General features: G+C 45.7%; 1 protein-coding gene across 2 annotated transcripts in view; it reads left to right on the top strand.

Annotated features, from left to right (window-relative positions):
- The window catches only part of AMPD3 (adenosine monophosphate deaminase 3), a 124,060-nt gene that overhangs the window by 14,033 nt on the left and 92,042 nt on the right, over nucleotides 1-17,985 (top strand). For both annotated transcript variants that reach the window (XM_082270866.1, XM_082270865.1), the window contains one exon: nucleotides 13,559-13,784. In XM_082270866.1, coding sequence (XP_082126992.1) covers nucleotides 13,564-13,784 — 221 coding nt within the window. In that variant the 5' untranslated portion in view covers nucleotides 13,559-13,563. The remainder of the gene's footprint in view (nucleotides 1-13,558; nucleotides 13,785-17,985) is intronic.

Below are 17,985 nucleotides of genomic sequence, written 5' to 3'. Positions count from 1 at the left end.
ATTTAATATATATAAATTATAAATGTAGCACTACTCCCAAGGGAGCTGCTGAGTGTGGGTCCCCCTGGGTTACCATTAGCAACAACAGTACCTTTAGACATGTTTTTCAAGTGTGAGCACCTCAGACAAGAACCAGTTCAGTTTCTTAGTTTTTAGGGTTTATTTGAGAACTTGCAAAAAATTTGGGGGAGCATACCCATGTATTTCTAAAGCTGGTGCAGCTATGAACCAAAAGACATTTATATTAAAAAAGAATAGTGCACACCTGCAAAAGAAATTACCAAATTTGAAGACAATCCATAAATAAAAATGGGAGAAGTGGGATACTCCAAAAACTAACTATGCACAATTAGGTAGGGACACTGAAAAATGCTGCTTGACGCTGGTTAACGCTGACTGACGCTGGTTAACGCTGACTGATGCTGGTCACGGCTAGGCCGTTTACTAGAACTTCACCTCTGACTGTGGAAAAAGTCCCTTTGAGTTCCCCAAGGTACTCCTTCCTGAGGTAGCTGACTTTAGAGCAAACTGTATTGCTGAACACTTCAGGGTCCTTTCTGGCGCCCCCTTTAATCCCCAAACTTCAGGGCTTTAATGCTTGGCACCCCCTTTACTGTACACTCCCAGTTAGCTGACTCCTGGATCCCCCTTGACCTCTCTGGAGTGGTCCCCTCTCATAGGCAGACCCCTGGGCAGATCTTGAGTACTCACGCCACTGTTTTTCCAGAAGATCTCTGCCCAGCAGCTCCACTCGGTCAGCAACTCTGGATCCCTTGCAGCCCAGCTCAACCTCCGGTCCCTAGGCCAACTGCCTGGACCACCTTAACACTTGACAGCCGTCACCTCCTCCTGGGACTGATGCTTCCGCCAAAAGACACTCTGTCCCATGCTCCCCCGGGATTTATTTCCAATCCCAGGGTGCACTGCGGCAATCACCGCCAACTGGGACAGTCATAAACCCTGATGTGCTATTGGCCAGGTTTCCTCCACCGTCCAACAAGGTCCCTCACTGGATACAGTGGGGAGACTTCCCAGACTCAACAGACCACACCTGGAAGCATGTAACAGATTAACTGATCAGGCCCCCCTGATAAGCAGACAGGGCCACATATATGCTTTTTCCTAGCATCTACCTAGGAGGGTGCTACATATAGATATAGATATACTGTAGATATATATATATATATATATATATATATATATATATATATATATATATATAAACACACTGCTCAAGAAAATTAAAGGAAGACTTTTTAATCAGAGTATAGCATCAGGTCAGTTAAACTCCTGGGATATTTATATAGTCAGGTAAGTAGCAGAGGGGGTTGTTAACCACTTAAGGGCCAGGCCTATTTCTGACACATGTTGTTTACAAAATCTGTATTTTTTGCTGGAAAATTACTTAGAACCCCCAAACATTACACATATATCTCTATCTATCTATCTATCTATCTATCTATCTATCTATCTATCTATCTATCTATCTATCTATCTATCTATCTATCTGTCTGTCTGTCTGTCTGTCTGTCTGTCTGTCTGTCTGTCTGTCTGTCTATCTGTCTATCTATCTATCTATCTATACTGTATATATATATATTTTTTTTTTTTTTAACAGAGACCCTAGAGAATAAAATGGAGATCATTGCAATACTTTGTCACACCGTATTTGCGCAGGGATCTTATAAACGCAAAAAATACACTTTTTTTAATTAAAAAATAAGAAAACAGTAAAGTTAGCCCAATTTTTTGTGTGAAAGATAATGTTGGGCCGAGTAAATAGATACCCAACATGTCATGCTTTAAAATTGCGCATGCTTGTGGAATGGCGACAAACATTGGTACTTCAATATCTCCATAGGCGACGTTTTAAAAATTTCTACAGGTTACCAGTTTAAAGTTACAGAGGAGGTCTAGGGCTAGAATTCGTTCTCTCGCTCTAATGATCGCAGCGATGCCTCACATGTGTTGTTTGAATACCGTTTACATATGTGGACGCAACTTGCGTATGTGTTCGCTTCTGGGGCGCATTACATTTTTTTTTTTCCTTATTAATTTTACCTTTTATTTTTTTATTTTTACACTGTCAATTTTGGACATTTTTTTTTTTGATCACTTTTATTCCTATTACAAGAAATGTAAACATCCCGTGTAATAGAAATAAGCAGAACAGGACCTCTTTAATGTGAGATCTGGGGTCAAAAAGACCTCACATCTACACTTAAATGCAAAAACAAAAAAAATATATAATTTTTTTCAGCATGGCCCTCTAAGGTCATTGGGAAGAAGCGATGTATGACGTCGCTCCGATCCTCCAAGGCCATAGAGTTGAGTGAGGGCCATCTTGCCCTCACTTGTCTTCCTGCCTGGGACATGGACGGATTGGATCATTTTCCCCACTACCGACGGCTCCGGGGGAAAACGACCGGGAAGTAATGGGAGGGGGACACTTCTCCCGCCGCCCATAAAAGTGATCCCATGGCGATTCTGCTGCTGGGACCACTTTTATGTGAAAGAGGACCACCCGCCCTGTAAGAAAATACCAGGGTTATGGCAACTATCTGCTGCCATAACATCTGAATATAACGTCAAAATACCGACATAAACTGCGGCGGGCAGTCTGGAAGTGGTTAATCAGTTTCAATTGCTTTGGTGTTCATTAAATTAACAATAGGTGCACTAGATGGGCAACCATGAGACAACCTCCAAAACAAAAATGGTTTTACAGATGGAGGCCACTGATATTTTTTTACCCTACTCGTCTTTTCTGACTGTTTTTCACTGGTTTTGCATTTGGCTGGTGTCAGTGTCACTACTGGTAGCATGAGAAGATACCTGAACCCTATAGAGGTTGCACAGGCAGTCCAACTCCTGCTGGATGGCACATCAATACGTGCCATTGCCAGAGGAGATTCCAGGAGACAGGCAGTTACTCTAGGAGAGCTGGACAGGGCAGTAGAAGGTCCTTAACCCATCAGCAGGACCGGTATCTGCTCCTTTGCGCACGGAGAAACAGGATGAGCACTGCCAGAGCCCTACAAAATGACCTCCAGCAGACCACTGGTGTGAATGTCTCTGATCAAACAATCAGAAACAGACTTCATGAGGGTGGCCTGAGGGCCCAATGTTCTCTAGTGGGCCCTGTGCTCACTGCCCGGCACCGTGGAGCTCGATTGGCATTTGCCATTGAACACCAGAATTGGCAGGTCCAACACTGGTGCCCTGTGCTTCTCACAGATGAGAGCAGGTTCACCCTGAGCACATGTGACAGATGTGAAAGGGTCTGGAAAAGCCGTGGAGAACGTTATGCTGCCTGTAACATCTTTCAGTATGACCGGTTTGGTGGTGGGTCAGTGATGGTCTGGGGAGGCAAATCCATGGAGGGACGCACAGACCACTACAGGCTAGACAATGGCACCCTGACTGCCATTAGATATCGGGATGAATACCTTGGACCCATTGTCAGACCCTACACTGGTGCAGTGGATCCTGGGTTCCTCCTAGTGCCCGGCCTCATGTGGCGAGAGTATGCAGCCAGTTCCCGGAGGATGAAGGAATTGATACCATTGAATGGCCCCCACGCTCGCCTGACCTAAATCCAATAGAACACCTCTGGGACATTATGTTTCGGTCCATCCGATGCCAGCAGGTTTCACCTCAGTCTGTTCAGGAGCTCAGTGATGCCCCGGTCTAGATCTGGGAGGAAATACCCCAGGACATCATTCGTCCTCTCTTTAGGAGGATGCCCTGATGTTGTCAGGCATGCATACAAGTACGTGGGGGCCATACAAACTACTGAGGACCATTTTGAGTTGATACAATAGATTTTCTGCAAAATGGACTCGTTGCTGCATCATTTTTTCACTTTGATTTTGGGGGGGGGGGGGGGGGAGGCTTTGAATTCAGCCCTCTGTAGGGTGATAATTTTCATTTCCATCAAACGATGTGGCATAATTTCCTTCCTAACACATTACCCAGTCCATACCAGTATAGATACTAACACATTACCCAGTCCATACTTTCAAACTCAGAATTCTGACTTTTAATCTCAGAATTATGACTTTGAAACTCAGAATTGTGTTTAATACATTTTAGCATGGTTCAAACTTGTAATTTCAGAATTCTGACTTTTAATCTCAGAATTCTGACTTTCAAACTCAGAATTCTGTAGAAAAAAAAAAAAAATTTTCAAACTCAGAAATCTTTGAAAGTTTTTTTTTATGATGGCCCCAAGGCTCTTCCATATAATCACAGAATTCTGACTTGCAAAGTCAGAATTCTGACTTTAAGTGCCGGTTCACACTAGGTCGCTCCGACTTCAGGGGCGACCTGTGAAGTCCCGTGCACCGCGACTTGGGCGCAGCTTGCACGGACTTCATATAATAAATGTCTATGCAAGTCGCTCCGAGGTCGCCCCGAAGTAGTACAGGACCCTTTTTCTAAGTCGGAGCGACTTGTGTTGCTCCTATTAGAACGGGGCCTGTAGCACTGCATGGACTGCGACAGACCGTGACTTGTCCGGCTGACAAGTCGCCTGACAAGTCGCGGTAGTGTGAATGGACACGGGATCTCAGAATTCTGACTTTCAAACTCAGAATTCTGTAAAAAAAAAAAAAAATTATTTCAAACTTATTTCAAATTCCATAATCACATAAAATCCCAATAAAATACATTTATGTTTTTTGGTTGTAACATGACAAAATGTGGAACATTTCAAGAGGTATGAATACTTTTTAAGGCACTGTATATAACTTGATTTTAAAAAGTGCAGAAACGTTTTGACGAACCTTTGTAAATGGCTCTGTAGCAGTTGTCGGACAGCTTGGCCTGTTAGAGAGGATATGGGGAAAAAAAAGATTTACTGGCAGGATCAACAGGCAATAATATGGTTACGGGAGGAAAAAAAAAAAAGAAAGCAGACTGCTGTTTTAATGCTATTGACAGATTGTAGTATATGGCATTTTTGATTTTACCCAGAGTTCCAAATTAAAATTTTGGTGGCCTGATTAGTTAGAGCCGACAGGAGCACTTGTGAGAAAATTGGAGTTTTCTGGTAAGCACAGACCAGAGGTACTGTCCTCCCTTGCCACTGACCCCAATGCTAGCTGGGAGTGGGGTGTTCTTATCACACTGACACCAATGCCGGCTGCGATGTTCTTATCACATGAACACCAATACTAACTGGGGGGGGGGGGTTATTTTTTTATCAGACTCTCACTGCAATGCTGGCCTGTGGCTGTTATTCTCACAAACACCAATGCTGGCTGGGGGAGGGGAATACTTCAAGATCAGTGACAGTCATGTTAAAGTTGCCATGGGCAGGTGCCGCAGAGAGGGGTAGCAGAAGGCCACATTGACCATGGGGCCATATGATCTGTAATTATGCTCTTGGCTGCAATATACTATGAAATTCTTGAGGCATCAGACAAATAATCAGACAATTGGTAACTTGAAGTCTACTGGATGAATGCAGAATAAATTGAAAATGCCAACAGAGTAGAATTGTAAAAGGTATGTAGTAAACACAAAACAGTATATAACAGACAATGCAACTGCTGAAGTAACAGGGCTGCCTAGGATCAGCTTTCTGCTAAGAGTACTAGATGGCAGCACCAGAGGCATAACTAGAACCTTCAGGGCCCCGGTGCAAGAAACCTTGAAGGGCCCCTCGGACCACTGGGCCCTTACCTTCAAGCGTGGGGCTCTTCCCACTGATCCTGGGGCCCTTTACTTTTATTGCGGGGCCCTTTTTACAAGTTCTGCAGTGGGCCCCCTTCCTGCCATCTTGGGGCCTCCCCACAGTGGTGGAATGCCAGGGCCCAGTCTTAAGTGTGACCTTTGCAATCCTGGAAGTTCACCCACTGGTGTCAGTAGTTTTTATTTTTTGGTATTTTAATTGTATTATTTTTTATCATTTTATTTTATTTTTTTACAATGTCACTGACTATGACTCTGTCCATTCAGAAAAGGAAGGAGCTGGTAAATTACATATTTACTGACCCCCTTCCTGGCTCTCTATTGTAAAAACGTCCCCTGTAGCAGCCGGCAGGAGAGGGGAGGGAGCACAGTAGGGGGGGGGGGCAGGGGAGCACACAGGGGCCCAGAGACAGCAGAACACAAGTGAACTGGATAGGAGGAGTGGCAGGGGTAGCATACAGAGGAACCAATCTCCTCCATTTTCCTCCTGCAGCTAAAGGAGGAAAAAGGAGGACAGTGATTCTCTACATGCTGCCCCCGCCCCAGGTGTACAGGGGAGCCGCACAGGCCCCCTGGAGCATGGGGCCCAGTTGCAATTGCAACCCTTGTAACGCCCCTGGGCAGCACAGTATAGGATTGATTTACTAAAGTCAAATAGACTGTGTAGACTGTGTACTTTGGAAACTGCAGTTGCTCCAGAGCCTAGTAAATAGGGGAAAGCTTAATTTGGCAAAGAATACCCAATCACGTGCAAGGTGGATTCATGATGGATAAGGGAAGTCAGCATAGCTTCTGCTCATTTACTAAGCTATGGAGCAGCTCCTCTTGCAGAGTTCAACTGCACTTTCCAAAGTGCACAGTCTACTTGCCTTTAGTAAATCAACCCCTTTGTCGGAATAGGATATAAGGAAGAATCACTGAGACATAAGCAGTACAATTCAATCAGGTACAAATACAGTTACTTGCTTTCCCTTGAGGATGGGGGGTCGGGAGTGACATCTCTCACAAGGAGGCTGGCTGCAGCTGGAGTCCTAGGTGCAGGGCCGGTGCTACCACTAGGCAAACTAGGCAGCTGCCTAGGGCGCACTGCCACCTAAGGTGCAGCCATGGCCAGTGCCACATTCCTCTCCTGTCACCTCCTCACCCCTGGTGGATGTCGCCTCTAGAGATGGGGGCAGTGTGTAAAGGAAGGGGGGTGTAGGGTTAAAGGGGAGCAGTGTGTATAGGAAGGGGGTGTAGGGTAAAAGGGGGGCCGTGTTTATAGGACGGGGGTGTAGGGTTAAATGGGGGCAGTGTGTATAGGAAGGGGGGGTGAAGAGTTAAAGGGGATGTAGGGTTAAAGGGGGACAGTGTGTGTATAGGAAGGGGGTGTAGGGTTAAAGGGGGACAGTGTGTTTATAGGAAGGGAGAGTAGGGTTAAAGGGGGACAGTGTGTATAGGAAGGGGGGTGTAGGGTTAAAGGGGGGCAGTGTGTATAGGAAGGGGGTGTAGGGTGAAAGGGGGGCCGTGTGTATAGGACGGGGGGTGTAGGGTTAAATGGGGGCAGTGTGTATAGGAAGGGGGTGTAGAGTTAAAGGGGATGCAGGGTTAAAGGGGGGCAGTGTGTATAGAAAGGGGGGTGTAGGGTTAAATGGGGGCAGTGTGTATAGGAAGGGGGGGTGTAGGGTTAAAGGGGGGCAGTGTGTATAGGAAGGGGGTGTAGGGTTAAAGGGGGACAGTGTGTATATAGGAAGGGGGTGTAGGGTTAAAGGGGGGCAGTGTGTGTATAGGAAGGGGGTGTAGGGTGAAAGGGGGGCCGTGTGTATAGGACAGGGGGTGTAGGGTTAAATGGGGGCAGTGTGTATAGGAAGGGGGTGTAGGGTTAAATGGGGGCAGTGTGTATAGGAAGGGGGTGTAGGGTTAAAGGGGGACAGTGTGTGTATAGGAAGGGGGTGTAGGGTTAAAGAAGGGCAGTGTGTGTATAGGAAGGGGGTGTAGAGTTAAAGGGGGGCAGTGTGTGCAGGAATGGGGTGTAGCATTAAAGGAGTGCAATATGTGTATAGGAAGGGGGTGTAGGGTTAAAGGAGGGCAGTGTGTACAGGAAGGGGGGTGTAGGGTTAAAGGGGGGCAGTGTGTGCAGGAAGGGGGTGTAGCATTAAAGGAGAGCAGTGTGTACAGGAAGGGGTGTAGTGTTAAAGGGGGGGGTGTGTACAGGAAGGGGGGTGTAGGGTTAAAGGGGGGCAGTGTGTATAGGAAGGGGGTGTAGGGTTAAAGGAGGGCAGTGTGTACAGGAAGGGGTGTAGCATTAAAGGAGTGCAGTGTGTACAAAAAGGGGGGTGTAGGGTTAAAGGAGGGCAGTGTGTATAGGAAGGGGGTGTAGGGTTAAAGGAGGGCAGTGTGTGCAGGAAGGGGTGTAGCATTAAAGGGGGGAGTGTGTGCAGGAAGGGGGGTGTAGGGTCAGGGGGCCATTATGTGCATGAAGGGGGGCAATGTGTACAGTTTGTTTTTGGGGGGTGCAAGCGGCTGGTCTTGCCTAGGGCACAAAAAAGTCTAGCACCGGCCCTGCCTAGGTGGTTGGCTACAAGAATCTCTAGACAGACTCCATAGAGGAAAACCATGAGTCTCTGATCTGGATACTTAGGTGGCAGATGATCAACAGGGGTTGGCTGAAGAAGTTGGGCCACCAAACTTGAAGGGCAGTACTACTAAACCATTTGGCACTGTTACTGGAACTTACAAGGAAGCTTGCAGCTCTTGCGCTCCAATTCAGCAGCCTGCAGACTAGGAACCATATTGGAGGAGCCAACACCTGAGAGCAGCCGATGTGCCTAGCCACTGCTGTCCCATCAGGCATGGTGTCTCTGAGCAGCAGAGCATGGAAGAGGTAGAATTTATATCCCTTTGGCATGTCCATTGGATATTGGGAGCCCAGGAAATTGTGGAATTGGAGTAAAAGGAGTCTTTGCCTGGCACTGATAGTGGATAAGGGGCTTCCAGCTACAATTACATTTTGTTTTCTGGGTTTAGATACTCTTTAACCACTTAAGCCACGGAAGATTTTACCCCCTTCATGTCCAGGGCCTATTTTGCGATTCGGCACTGCATTACTTTAGCGGACAATTGCGCGGTCGTGCGACGCTGTACCTAAACTAATTTGACGTCCTTTTTTTCCCACAAACAGAGCTTTCTTTTGGTGGTATTTGATCACCTGTGCGATTTTTTGATCATGCGCTATAAACGAAAAAAAAGCGACAATTTTGCAAAAATAACAATATTTTTCAAATTTTTTTATATGAAATTCCCCAAAAAATTTAAAAATCTAAATTTTTTAACATTTTAGGCCAATTTTTTTTTTATGCTACCTATGTTTGGTAAAAAAAATCGCAAAAAGCGTATTTTGATTGGTTTGAGCAAAAGTTATTGTGTTTACTAACTAAGGGAAAGATTTTTGTCATTTTTTTTTTTTTTTTTTTAACGAGTAATGGCGGCGATCTGCGATTTTTTTTGCGGGACTGCGACATTGCGGCGGACAGATCGGACCCTTGACTAACATTTTCGACACTTTTGGGGTTACCAGTGACATTACTGCAGTAATCAGTGCTATACATATGCACTGTTACTGTAAAAATGACACTGGCAGTGAAGGAGTTAACTTTATTGGAGAGGGAGGGGTTAAGTGTGTCCCTAGGGGCGTGTTTCTAACTGTGATTGGCTGTGGCTACTAGTGTAAGAACAGAGATAAACGGTCCTACATAGTAGAACCGTCTGATCTCCATTCTTACACAGGGAAGAATGACAGGCGGCTTTGTTTACATTAGCCGCCTGCCTTTCTTCCGGTGTAACGGAAGATCGCGAGTGCCGCCGGGCACATGCGCGGGGGGGTCCGTGAGCCTCCGGCGGCGCGCGCTCGCTCCCTAGAGCCTCACAGGCTAGCGACGTAGACCTGCGTCGCTTTGCCTGTGAGGGGCTGACCGCCGCAGTAAATAGTCATGCGGCGGTCGGCAAGCGGTTAAGCTGGTCAGACCGTCAGATCTGCCAGAGCTTTAAAATATATCAGCACCAGTCCAGTATAGCCTGGGTGACTGGATAGAAAAACTCTAGAGAATTGCATCACTTCAGTGATTCTGCAAAATTTAGTAACCACGGGCCTAAAAAGAACTTAGGTATGCAAATGTGTATGTGGTTTTGTATGCAGTTTGCACAGTTGGCCTGAGGGCAATAAAGTTGGAGATTCTTCCTATCTGTCGCATTATCACTGGTACAAGAAAGTGATGGGAAATCCAAAATGTTAGTTGTTACCAGTACTGGAGGTGGGAGGAATCGTTCTATATGAACTCTGGATGAATCCTCTGCTATACACCTTACAAATGCTTGCAAAGTTTTGACTAAATGCAGGGATTCTTGGTTTGCATATGCAATATTGGACAATATGCTCAAGTTGGCCACCTGTGTAAAAGTGATCCCGCTCTGGCCAACTGCATCAAAGCAATCCTGCTCTGGCCAACTGCATCAAAGCAATCCCTCTCTGGCCAACTGTGTCAAAGTGATCCCTCTCTGACCAACTGTGTCACAGTAATCCCTCTCTGACCAACTGTGTCAAAATTATTTCACTCTGGCCAACTATATAAATCAACTAAATAGATCACACTGTGGCCAGCTGCGTCAAAGTGATCCTGCTTTGGCCAACTGTGTCAAAGTGATCCCACTCTGGCCAACTACTTTAACCACTTCCGCACTGCTCACTAGAGCAGTACTGCGGCAAAGTGGCTCGATAACGTCTGGCGACGTAGTACTACGTCGCCAGACATTCCCCTTTTTTCAGTCACAGCGGGAGTCGGGCCAGGGGAGGAGCGGCGGCGATTGCAAAAAGTGGCCCAGGCGTAAGACAGCAAAATCCTCCGGTGGTAAAGTGGTTAAAGTGATCCCACTGTGGCCAGCTGCGTCAAAGTGATCCCGCTTTGGCCAACTGTGTCAAAGTGATCCCACTCTGGCCAACTGTGTCAAAGTGATCCCACTCTGGCCAACTGTGTCAAAGTGATCCCACTCTGGCCAACTGTGTCAAAGTGATCCCACTCTGGCCAACTGTGTCAAAGTGATCCCACTCTGGCCAACTACATCAAAGTGATACCACTATGGCCAGCTGCCTCATAGTGATCCCACTCTAGCCAACTGCATAAAAGTGATCCTGCTCTGGCCAACTGTGTCAAAATGATTTTGCTCTGGCCTACTGCATAAAAAGGGATCCCACCCTGGCCGGCTGCGTCAAAGTTATCCCACCCAGGACAGCTGCGTCAAAGTGATCCCACTGTAGCCAGCTGCGTCATAGTGATCCCACTCTAGCCAACTGCATAAAAGTGATCCTGCTCTGGCCAACTGTGTCAAAATGATTTCGCTCTGGCCTACTGCATAAAAAGGGATCCCACCCTGGCCGGCTGCGTCAAAGTGATCTCTCTCTGAACAGCTGTTTCAAAGTGATCCCGCTCTGGCCAACTGTGTCAAAATGATGCTTTGAATACGGAATACTTTATTTTACCAGACAGAAATTCAAATCATTTTCTGTTCTATTGAAAGCTGAAATACGTTTTGTCATTGGACATACAGTACTTTAGGGCAAGATTTCTGTTCTAACAAAAGCTAGAATTGTTTATGATTGCCCTTCCTCCCTTCCAATCAAGTGTCGGTATTTCTCCAGGTCCTTTACATGTGAGGCTGGATCCTTCATTGGAAACAATGTAATGTTGGTGATCTCATCCTGAGGAAGAGAACTCCTTTGTGAGTCATGTCAGGGTGTGTGACAGTCTGCTGTGATCGGGTGACACCTTTGTGTACCTAGATCACCCTACAGAGCAGATAATGGACCGGGTTGGTTATGAACATCCTTACAATAGAACTGTGGCCAGGCTTTCACCTTTTACATGTTAACAAGCAGTAAAAATATTTTAGGGCCGGTTCACTCCGGGAATCGCATAGGAACGCGCTGTGCATTCCTGTGCGATCCGCATGCAGTTCTGTGCAGTGCGATTTCTGGCTATTCATTCTGAGGCACCAAAAGTAGTGAATGCACAACTCGTTGACCTCTGACTGCTTGACCTCCGACTTAGCTAGGGTCAACTAAGTAGGAGAGCGTGCAAAGCTTGCTCGCAGTATTTCTACACTGGAAAGCACACTTGGTGGAGGGAAGCCACGCCTCCTGACCTTTGAGATCCCACCTCCTGACCTTTGAGACCAGGCCACCTGACTTTGGAGACCCCACCTCCTGACCTTTGAGACCACGCCACCTGACCTTTGAGACCATGCTTCCTGACCTTTGAGACCCCACCTCCTGACCTTTGAGACCACACCACCTGACCTTTGAGACCCCACCTCCTGACCTTTGACCACTGAGGAGGTCCCTAACCCTATCCCTAAGTCCTGACCTTGACCTTCAAAGGAAAACCTTAACCCGCCCCTAACCCACAACTCACTGCAATCACATTGCATGCTACTTCTGTACCATATGATGCAGTGCGGGTAAACGCACTCCGTTCCCAACCTGCATTTGGGGTGTCCTTAACTTAAAGTGGAACTTCCCCTGATCTGTCCCCCCCCCCTCTGGTGCCACATTTGGCCACTTTCAGGTGGGGGACCTGTTTTTGACAAGTGCCATGTCCCCAATTCCGTCGGTCCTCACGTCAGAGGTTCGGCCCCCCTCCTCCTCCCTCTGCTTCCAGGCCAATTACCGAGCACAGTGCGCTTCACGCATGCGCAGTAGGCTTCACTGTCGGGTTCCCTTATCAGCAATGGCGGCGGTAGCACTCAACAGCCGATGGAAACATCGCCTGCGGTGCCAACATCGCTGGACTCCGGGACAGGTAAGTGTCCTAATATTAAAAATCAGCAGCTACAGTATGTGTAGCTGCTGACTTTTAATCTTTGGGGGGGGGGGGGGCGGAACTCTGCTTTAATATCGACACCCTCTGCAGATTACAACTCTAGTGCATTTTTGAACGCGGTGTGGGAAACATGCACGGAACGCGCCTTTCCAACACCACGTTCAAAAGGCACTGCAGTTGCGATCGGCTGCAGTGTCAATATTAAGGCTCAGTTCACACTTATACATCTTTCAGCGCCTTTGCAGATTTACAGAAATGCACTACAACCCATTTAAGGCTTCTTTCACACGGAGCGGACCGTATTGCGATCCGCTCCGGCACTTTTTTTTTTACGGACACGGATGACACTTGTGTCATCCGGTCCGTATGTCCGCATATCATCCCATCCATTTGCGGATGATATACGGACATAATGTATGTCTATGGGATTGCGGATGTCAGCGGATGACACCGCTGACATCCGATTTTGCGTCCTTTCCGTTTTTCAAACGAAAGAAAAAATAGGGTTCTGTTAATTTATTAAGCAAAAAGAGACACCTGAGAGGAGATATGATAGCAATTTATAAATACCTCAATGGTGATCTCAGCATAGAAAAAAAGCTATTCAGTCGCAAGGATTGCATGAGGACTCGAGGGCATACAATGCGATTAGAGGAGAAGCGTTTTGACCTCAGGCAACGCGGGGGTTCTTTACTGTTAGGGCTACAAGATTGTGGAATTCTCTACCACAAGAGGTGGTTTCTGCGGGAAGTATGGTGGCTTTCAAAAGACTCCTGGACATACATTTCAATGATCAGAACATTCAGGGGTATGAGAGATGATTACGGCCACACACACCTACACAGGTTGAACTGGATTTACTATTGTCTTTATTCAACCTCACCTACTATGTAACTGTGTAACTACTGTATGTAACTTAATAATCCGCTTTTACATTATAAACGGAAAACACCCTAAAATTAGTATCACTTTGTGAAGGTTTCATGTTTTTGCTTCTCCTTTCCTTCCAGGCGAGATGCCCCGACACTTTCCACGCCTTAATATTTCGGAGGTGGACGAGCAGGTCCGGCTCCTGGCAGAGAGAGTCTTCGCCAAAGTTCTGCGAGAAGAAGACGGCAAGGATGGCTTCTCCCTGTTCAGCGTTCCGGAGGATTGTCCGATCGGACAGAAAGAGGCCAAAGAGAGGGAACTGGAGAAAGAGATCGCCGAGCAAAAGTCTGCCGAAACTGTGAAAAGGTGGGAGCACATGTGCTGGTCATTGATGTATTCTTTATAGGGGTGCATTGGGACACAGGAAAATAGATCAGCAGGCAGCTAACCACCCCGCCCCCCCCCCCAAAAAAAAAGAAATTATATTCAAAGTGGTTCTAAAGCTTAACCACTTTCAGACCGGAGGATTTGGCTGCTCAAAGACCAGGCCCTATTTTGCGATTTGGCACTGCGTGACTTTAACGGACAATTGCGCGGGCGTTACACTGTGCCCAAACGAAATTGACGTCCTTTTTTTTCCCACAAACAGAGCTTTCTTTTGGTGATATTTGATCACCTGTGCGATTTTTTTATATTTATTTTATATATATATATATATATATATATATATATATATATATTATATATTTTTATAAACAAAAAAAGAGCGACAATTTTGAAAAAAAAACAATATTTTTCACATTCTTTTATATGAAATTCTCCAAAAAAAAAAAAAGTAAAAATCAAATTTTTTTTAACATTTTAGGCCAATTTGTTTTCTGCTACATATTTTTGGTAAAAAAAAAAAAAATGCAAAAAGCGTATTTTGATTGGTTTGCACATAAGTTATTCCTTTTTTTTGGTGGTATTTGATCCCCTGTGCGATTTTTATATTTTTGCGCTATAAACAAAAAAAGAGCGACAATTTTGAAAAAACAAAAACAATATTTTTCACATTCTTTTATATGAAATTCTCCAAAAAAAATTAAAAAATCTAAATTTTTTTAACATTTTAGGCCAATTTTTTTTCAGCTACATATTTTTGGTAAAAAAAAAAACACGGCAATCTGCATTTTTTTGCGGGACTGCAACATTGCAGCGGACAGATCGGACCCCTAACTGACATTTTTGACACTTTTGGGGGTATCAGTGACATTACTACAGCATAGTTGCCAACATTTGAAAAATTTGCAGCACAGCTATCAATTACTTACCACACCCACTTCTCTGAAACTCCGCCCACTCTACATAATTCATCTCCGCCTACTTATCAGATTATAGGGTCTACTCAATATAGAGAGAATTACAGGAAATTAAAAAGGGAATTTCAAGCTTAATGCCAAAGTAGCAGAGTTGGAATAATTCTCCCATTCAGCTGCACTACTTCTGCGTAACATTTACAGGCAGCCTGATTAACAGGTGCTTCCAGGGAAAATGTAAATTACCCGGGACAGGCTCCTATTTGCCGGGACTGTCCCAGCAAAAACGGGACAGTTGGCAAGTATGCTACAGTAATCAGTGCTAAAAATATGCACTGTTACTGTAATAATGACACTGACAGGGAAGGAGTTAACATAGTGGGTGATCAAGGGGTTAAACGTGACCCTAGGGGCGTGTTTCTAACTGTGGGGGGCGTGGCTTGTGAAGTCATCACAAAGACATGCGATCCTATATAGCAGGATCACATGACAGCTGTGATAACTTCAGGGAGAAGTCCTTCTCTGTCAGCGGCGGGAGATCGCGAGTGGCCGGCGGCCATCGGAGCTGCCTGTCACACGCACTAGCTTCCCCGCTGACGAGCGGGGGCGGGAGTGCGTGCGATCACGCCTTAGCTCCTCCCAGGGCGAGCGCCGTACATGTACGGGACTTTGCCTGGGAGAGCCGACCTGCCGCCGTACATCTGGCAGCATTCAGTATCCAGGCTTACATCCAATAGTGGCAGGAGGGGTGCTCGCGTTCGGAGCTCCTTACTCAGGCGGTCGCATTGTTTTTATGTAATAAATAACCTTTTAATCACTTTAGCCCCGGAGGATTTGGCTGCTCAATGACCAGGCCCTATTCTGCGGTTCGGCACTGCGTGGCTTTAACGGACAATTGTGCGGTCGTGCAACGCTGTACCCAAACGAAAATTGCCGTCCTTTCTTTTCCCCACAAATAGAGCTTTCTTTTGGTGGTAATTGATCACCTGTGCGATTTCTTTTTTTTTGTGCTTTAAACAAAAAAGAAATTTTGAAAAAATAACATTCTTTTATATGAAATTCTCAAAAAAAAAGTAAAAATCAAAACTCTTTAACATTTTAGGCCAATTTGTTTTCTGCTACATATTTTTGAAAAACTTTGGTACCTACTGTGCTGCAGCCTCCCCCCCCCCCCAGCACCCCCTTTTTCCTACCCGAGCCCGATCCAGCAATGTGCACAAGCCAAGCGGCCCCTGCTGCTGTCTCCCCTCCTCATTGGACTGACTGATAGCAGTGGTAGCCGTTGTCAATCAAAAGCTGTGACACGTGAGCAGGGGGCGGGGCTGAGTCCTGCTGTCTGTGTCAATGAACACAGCAACAGGCAGGGCTGCTGTTAGAAATCGCCGGGCCCCGTACAGACTACCTAGCAGGGACCCCCCCAAGAAAATATTAAAGATATATTTAGCTAAAATTACATCAAAATCACTATTATCAGACACAAATATAATATAACTCACATAATTCCTGCTAAATCTAAAAAAAAAAAAAAACTATGTTAAATAAAAATGAAGATGAGATGAGAAAAATATACAGGCTGGGCAGTTGGAGCTCAGTGATCAGAGAGACAGAGAGAGAGAAAAAAAAGTTACAAATAAACTTCTGAGTAGAGATAACATTAGAGCCAGTGCTGGGAGGGGGGCCCACACAGGGAGGGGGATTAGTGAGGGACGACTGTCTCTTTCTCAGCAGATGAAAGCTGATAGCAGGGAGGGGGACAGATCAGATTCAGGTGCTGGAGGAAGATTTCTGTATTTGTTGTCCATCACTAATCCCCCTCCCTCTGTGGGCCTCCCTGTGTGCTCGGGCCCCCTACAAGAGGGCTGGTGGTCCCCCCCTATCAGCGGCCCTGGCAACAGGACTCGGGAGCGAGCCCACACGGGTACCTCCAGGGGGGCACCGGCCAAAGAGGAGAGGCCTGGAGCACTCGCGGGGGACCCAAAAATAAGAGGAACGGGGCTGCTCTGTGCAAAAGCATTGCACAGAGCAGGTAAATAAAGACATGTTTGTTATTTGTTATTGAAACAAGAAAAAAAAAACAGAACATTGTGGACTTTACTGGTACTAGAGAGGAACATCCAGATATTGTTCTATAAAAATGTAAACATTTATGTAAAAAAAAAGAAAGTTTATCTATGACTTGCCACATAAAATGTCTAGTTGCCTCCATTCCTATATGTACAGTGCCTTGCGAAAGTATACGGCCCCCTTGAACTTTTCGACCTTTTGCCACATTTCAGGCTTCAAACATAAAGATATAAAACTGTAATTTTGTGTGAAGAATCAACAACAAGTGGGACACAATCATGAAGTGGAACGAAATTTATTGGATATTTCAAACTTTTTTAACAAATAAAAAACTGAAAAATTGGGCGTGCAAAATTATTCAGCCCCTTAAGTTAATACTTTGTAGCGCCACCTTTTGCTGCGATTACAGCTGTAAGTCGCTTGGGGTATGTCTCTATCAGTTTTGCACATCGAGAGACTGAATTTTTTGCCCATTCCTCCTTGCAAAACAGCTCGAGCTCAGTGAGGTTGGATGGAGAGCGTTTGTGAACAGCAGTTTTCAGTTCTTTCCACAGATTCTCGATTGGATTCAGGTCTGGACTTTGACTTGGCCATTCTAACACCTGGATATGTTTATTTGTGAACCATTCCATTGTAGATTTTGCTTTATGCTTTGGATCATTGTCTTGTTGGAAGACAAATCTCTGTCCCAGTCTCAGGTCTTTTGCAGACTCCATCAGGTTTTCTTCCAGAATGGTCCTGTATTTGGCTCCATCCATCTTCCCATCAATTTTAACCATCTTCCCTGTCCCTGCTGAAGAAAAGCAGGCCCAAACCATGATGCTGCCACCACCATGTTTGACAGTGGGGGATGGTGTGTTCAGGGTGATGAGCTGTGTTGCTTTTACGTCAAACATAACGTTTTGCATTGTTGCCAAAAAGCTCGATTTTGGTTTCATCTGGCCAGAGCTCCTTCTTCCACATGTTTGGTGTCTCCCAGGTGGCTTGTGGCAAACTTTAAACGACACTTTTTATGGATATCTTTAAGAAATGGCTTTCTTCTTGTCACTCTTCTATAAAGGCCAGATTTGTGCAGTATACGACTGATTGTTGTCCTATGGACAGAGTCTCCCACCTCAGCTGTAGATCTCTGCAGTTCATCCAGAGTGATCATGGGCCTCTTGGCTGCATCTCTGATCATTCTTCTCCTTGTATGAGCTGAAAGT

Source organism: Pelophylax lessonae, assembly GCF_965119305.1.
Source record: "Pelophylax lessonae genome assembly, chromosome: 10".
NCBI lineage: Eukaryota > Metazoa > Chordata > Amphibia > Anura > Ranidae > Pelophylax > Pelophylax lessonae.
Note: the sequence above shows the minus strand (reverse complement) of the source record. Positions and strands in the feature narration are given on the sequence as shown.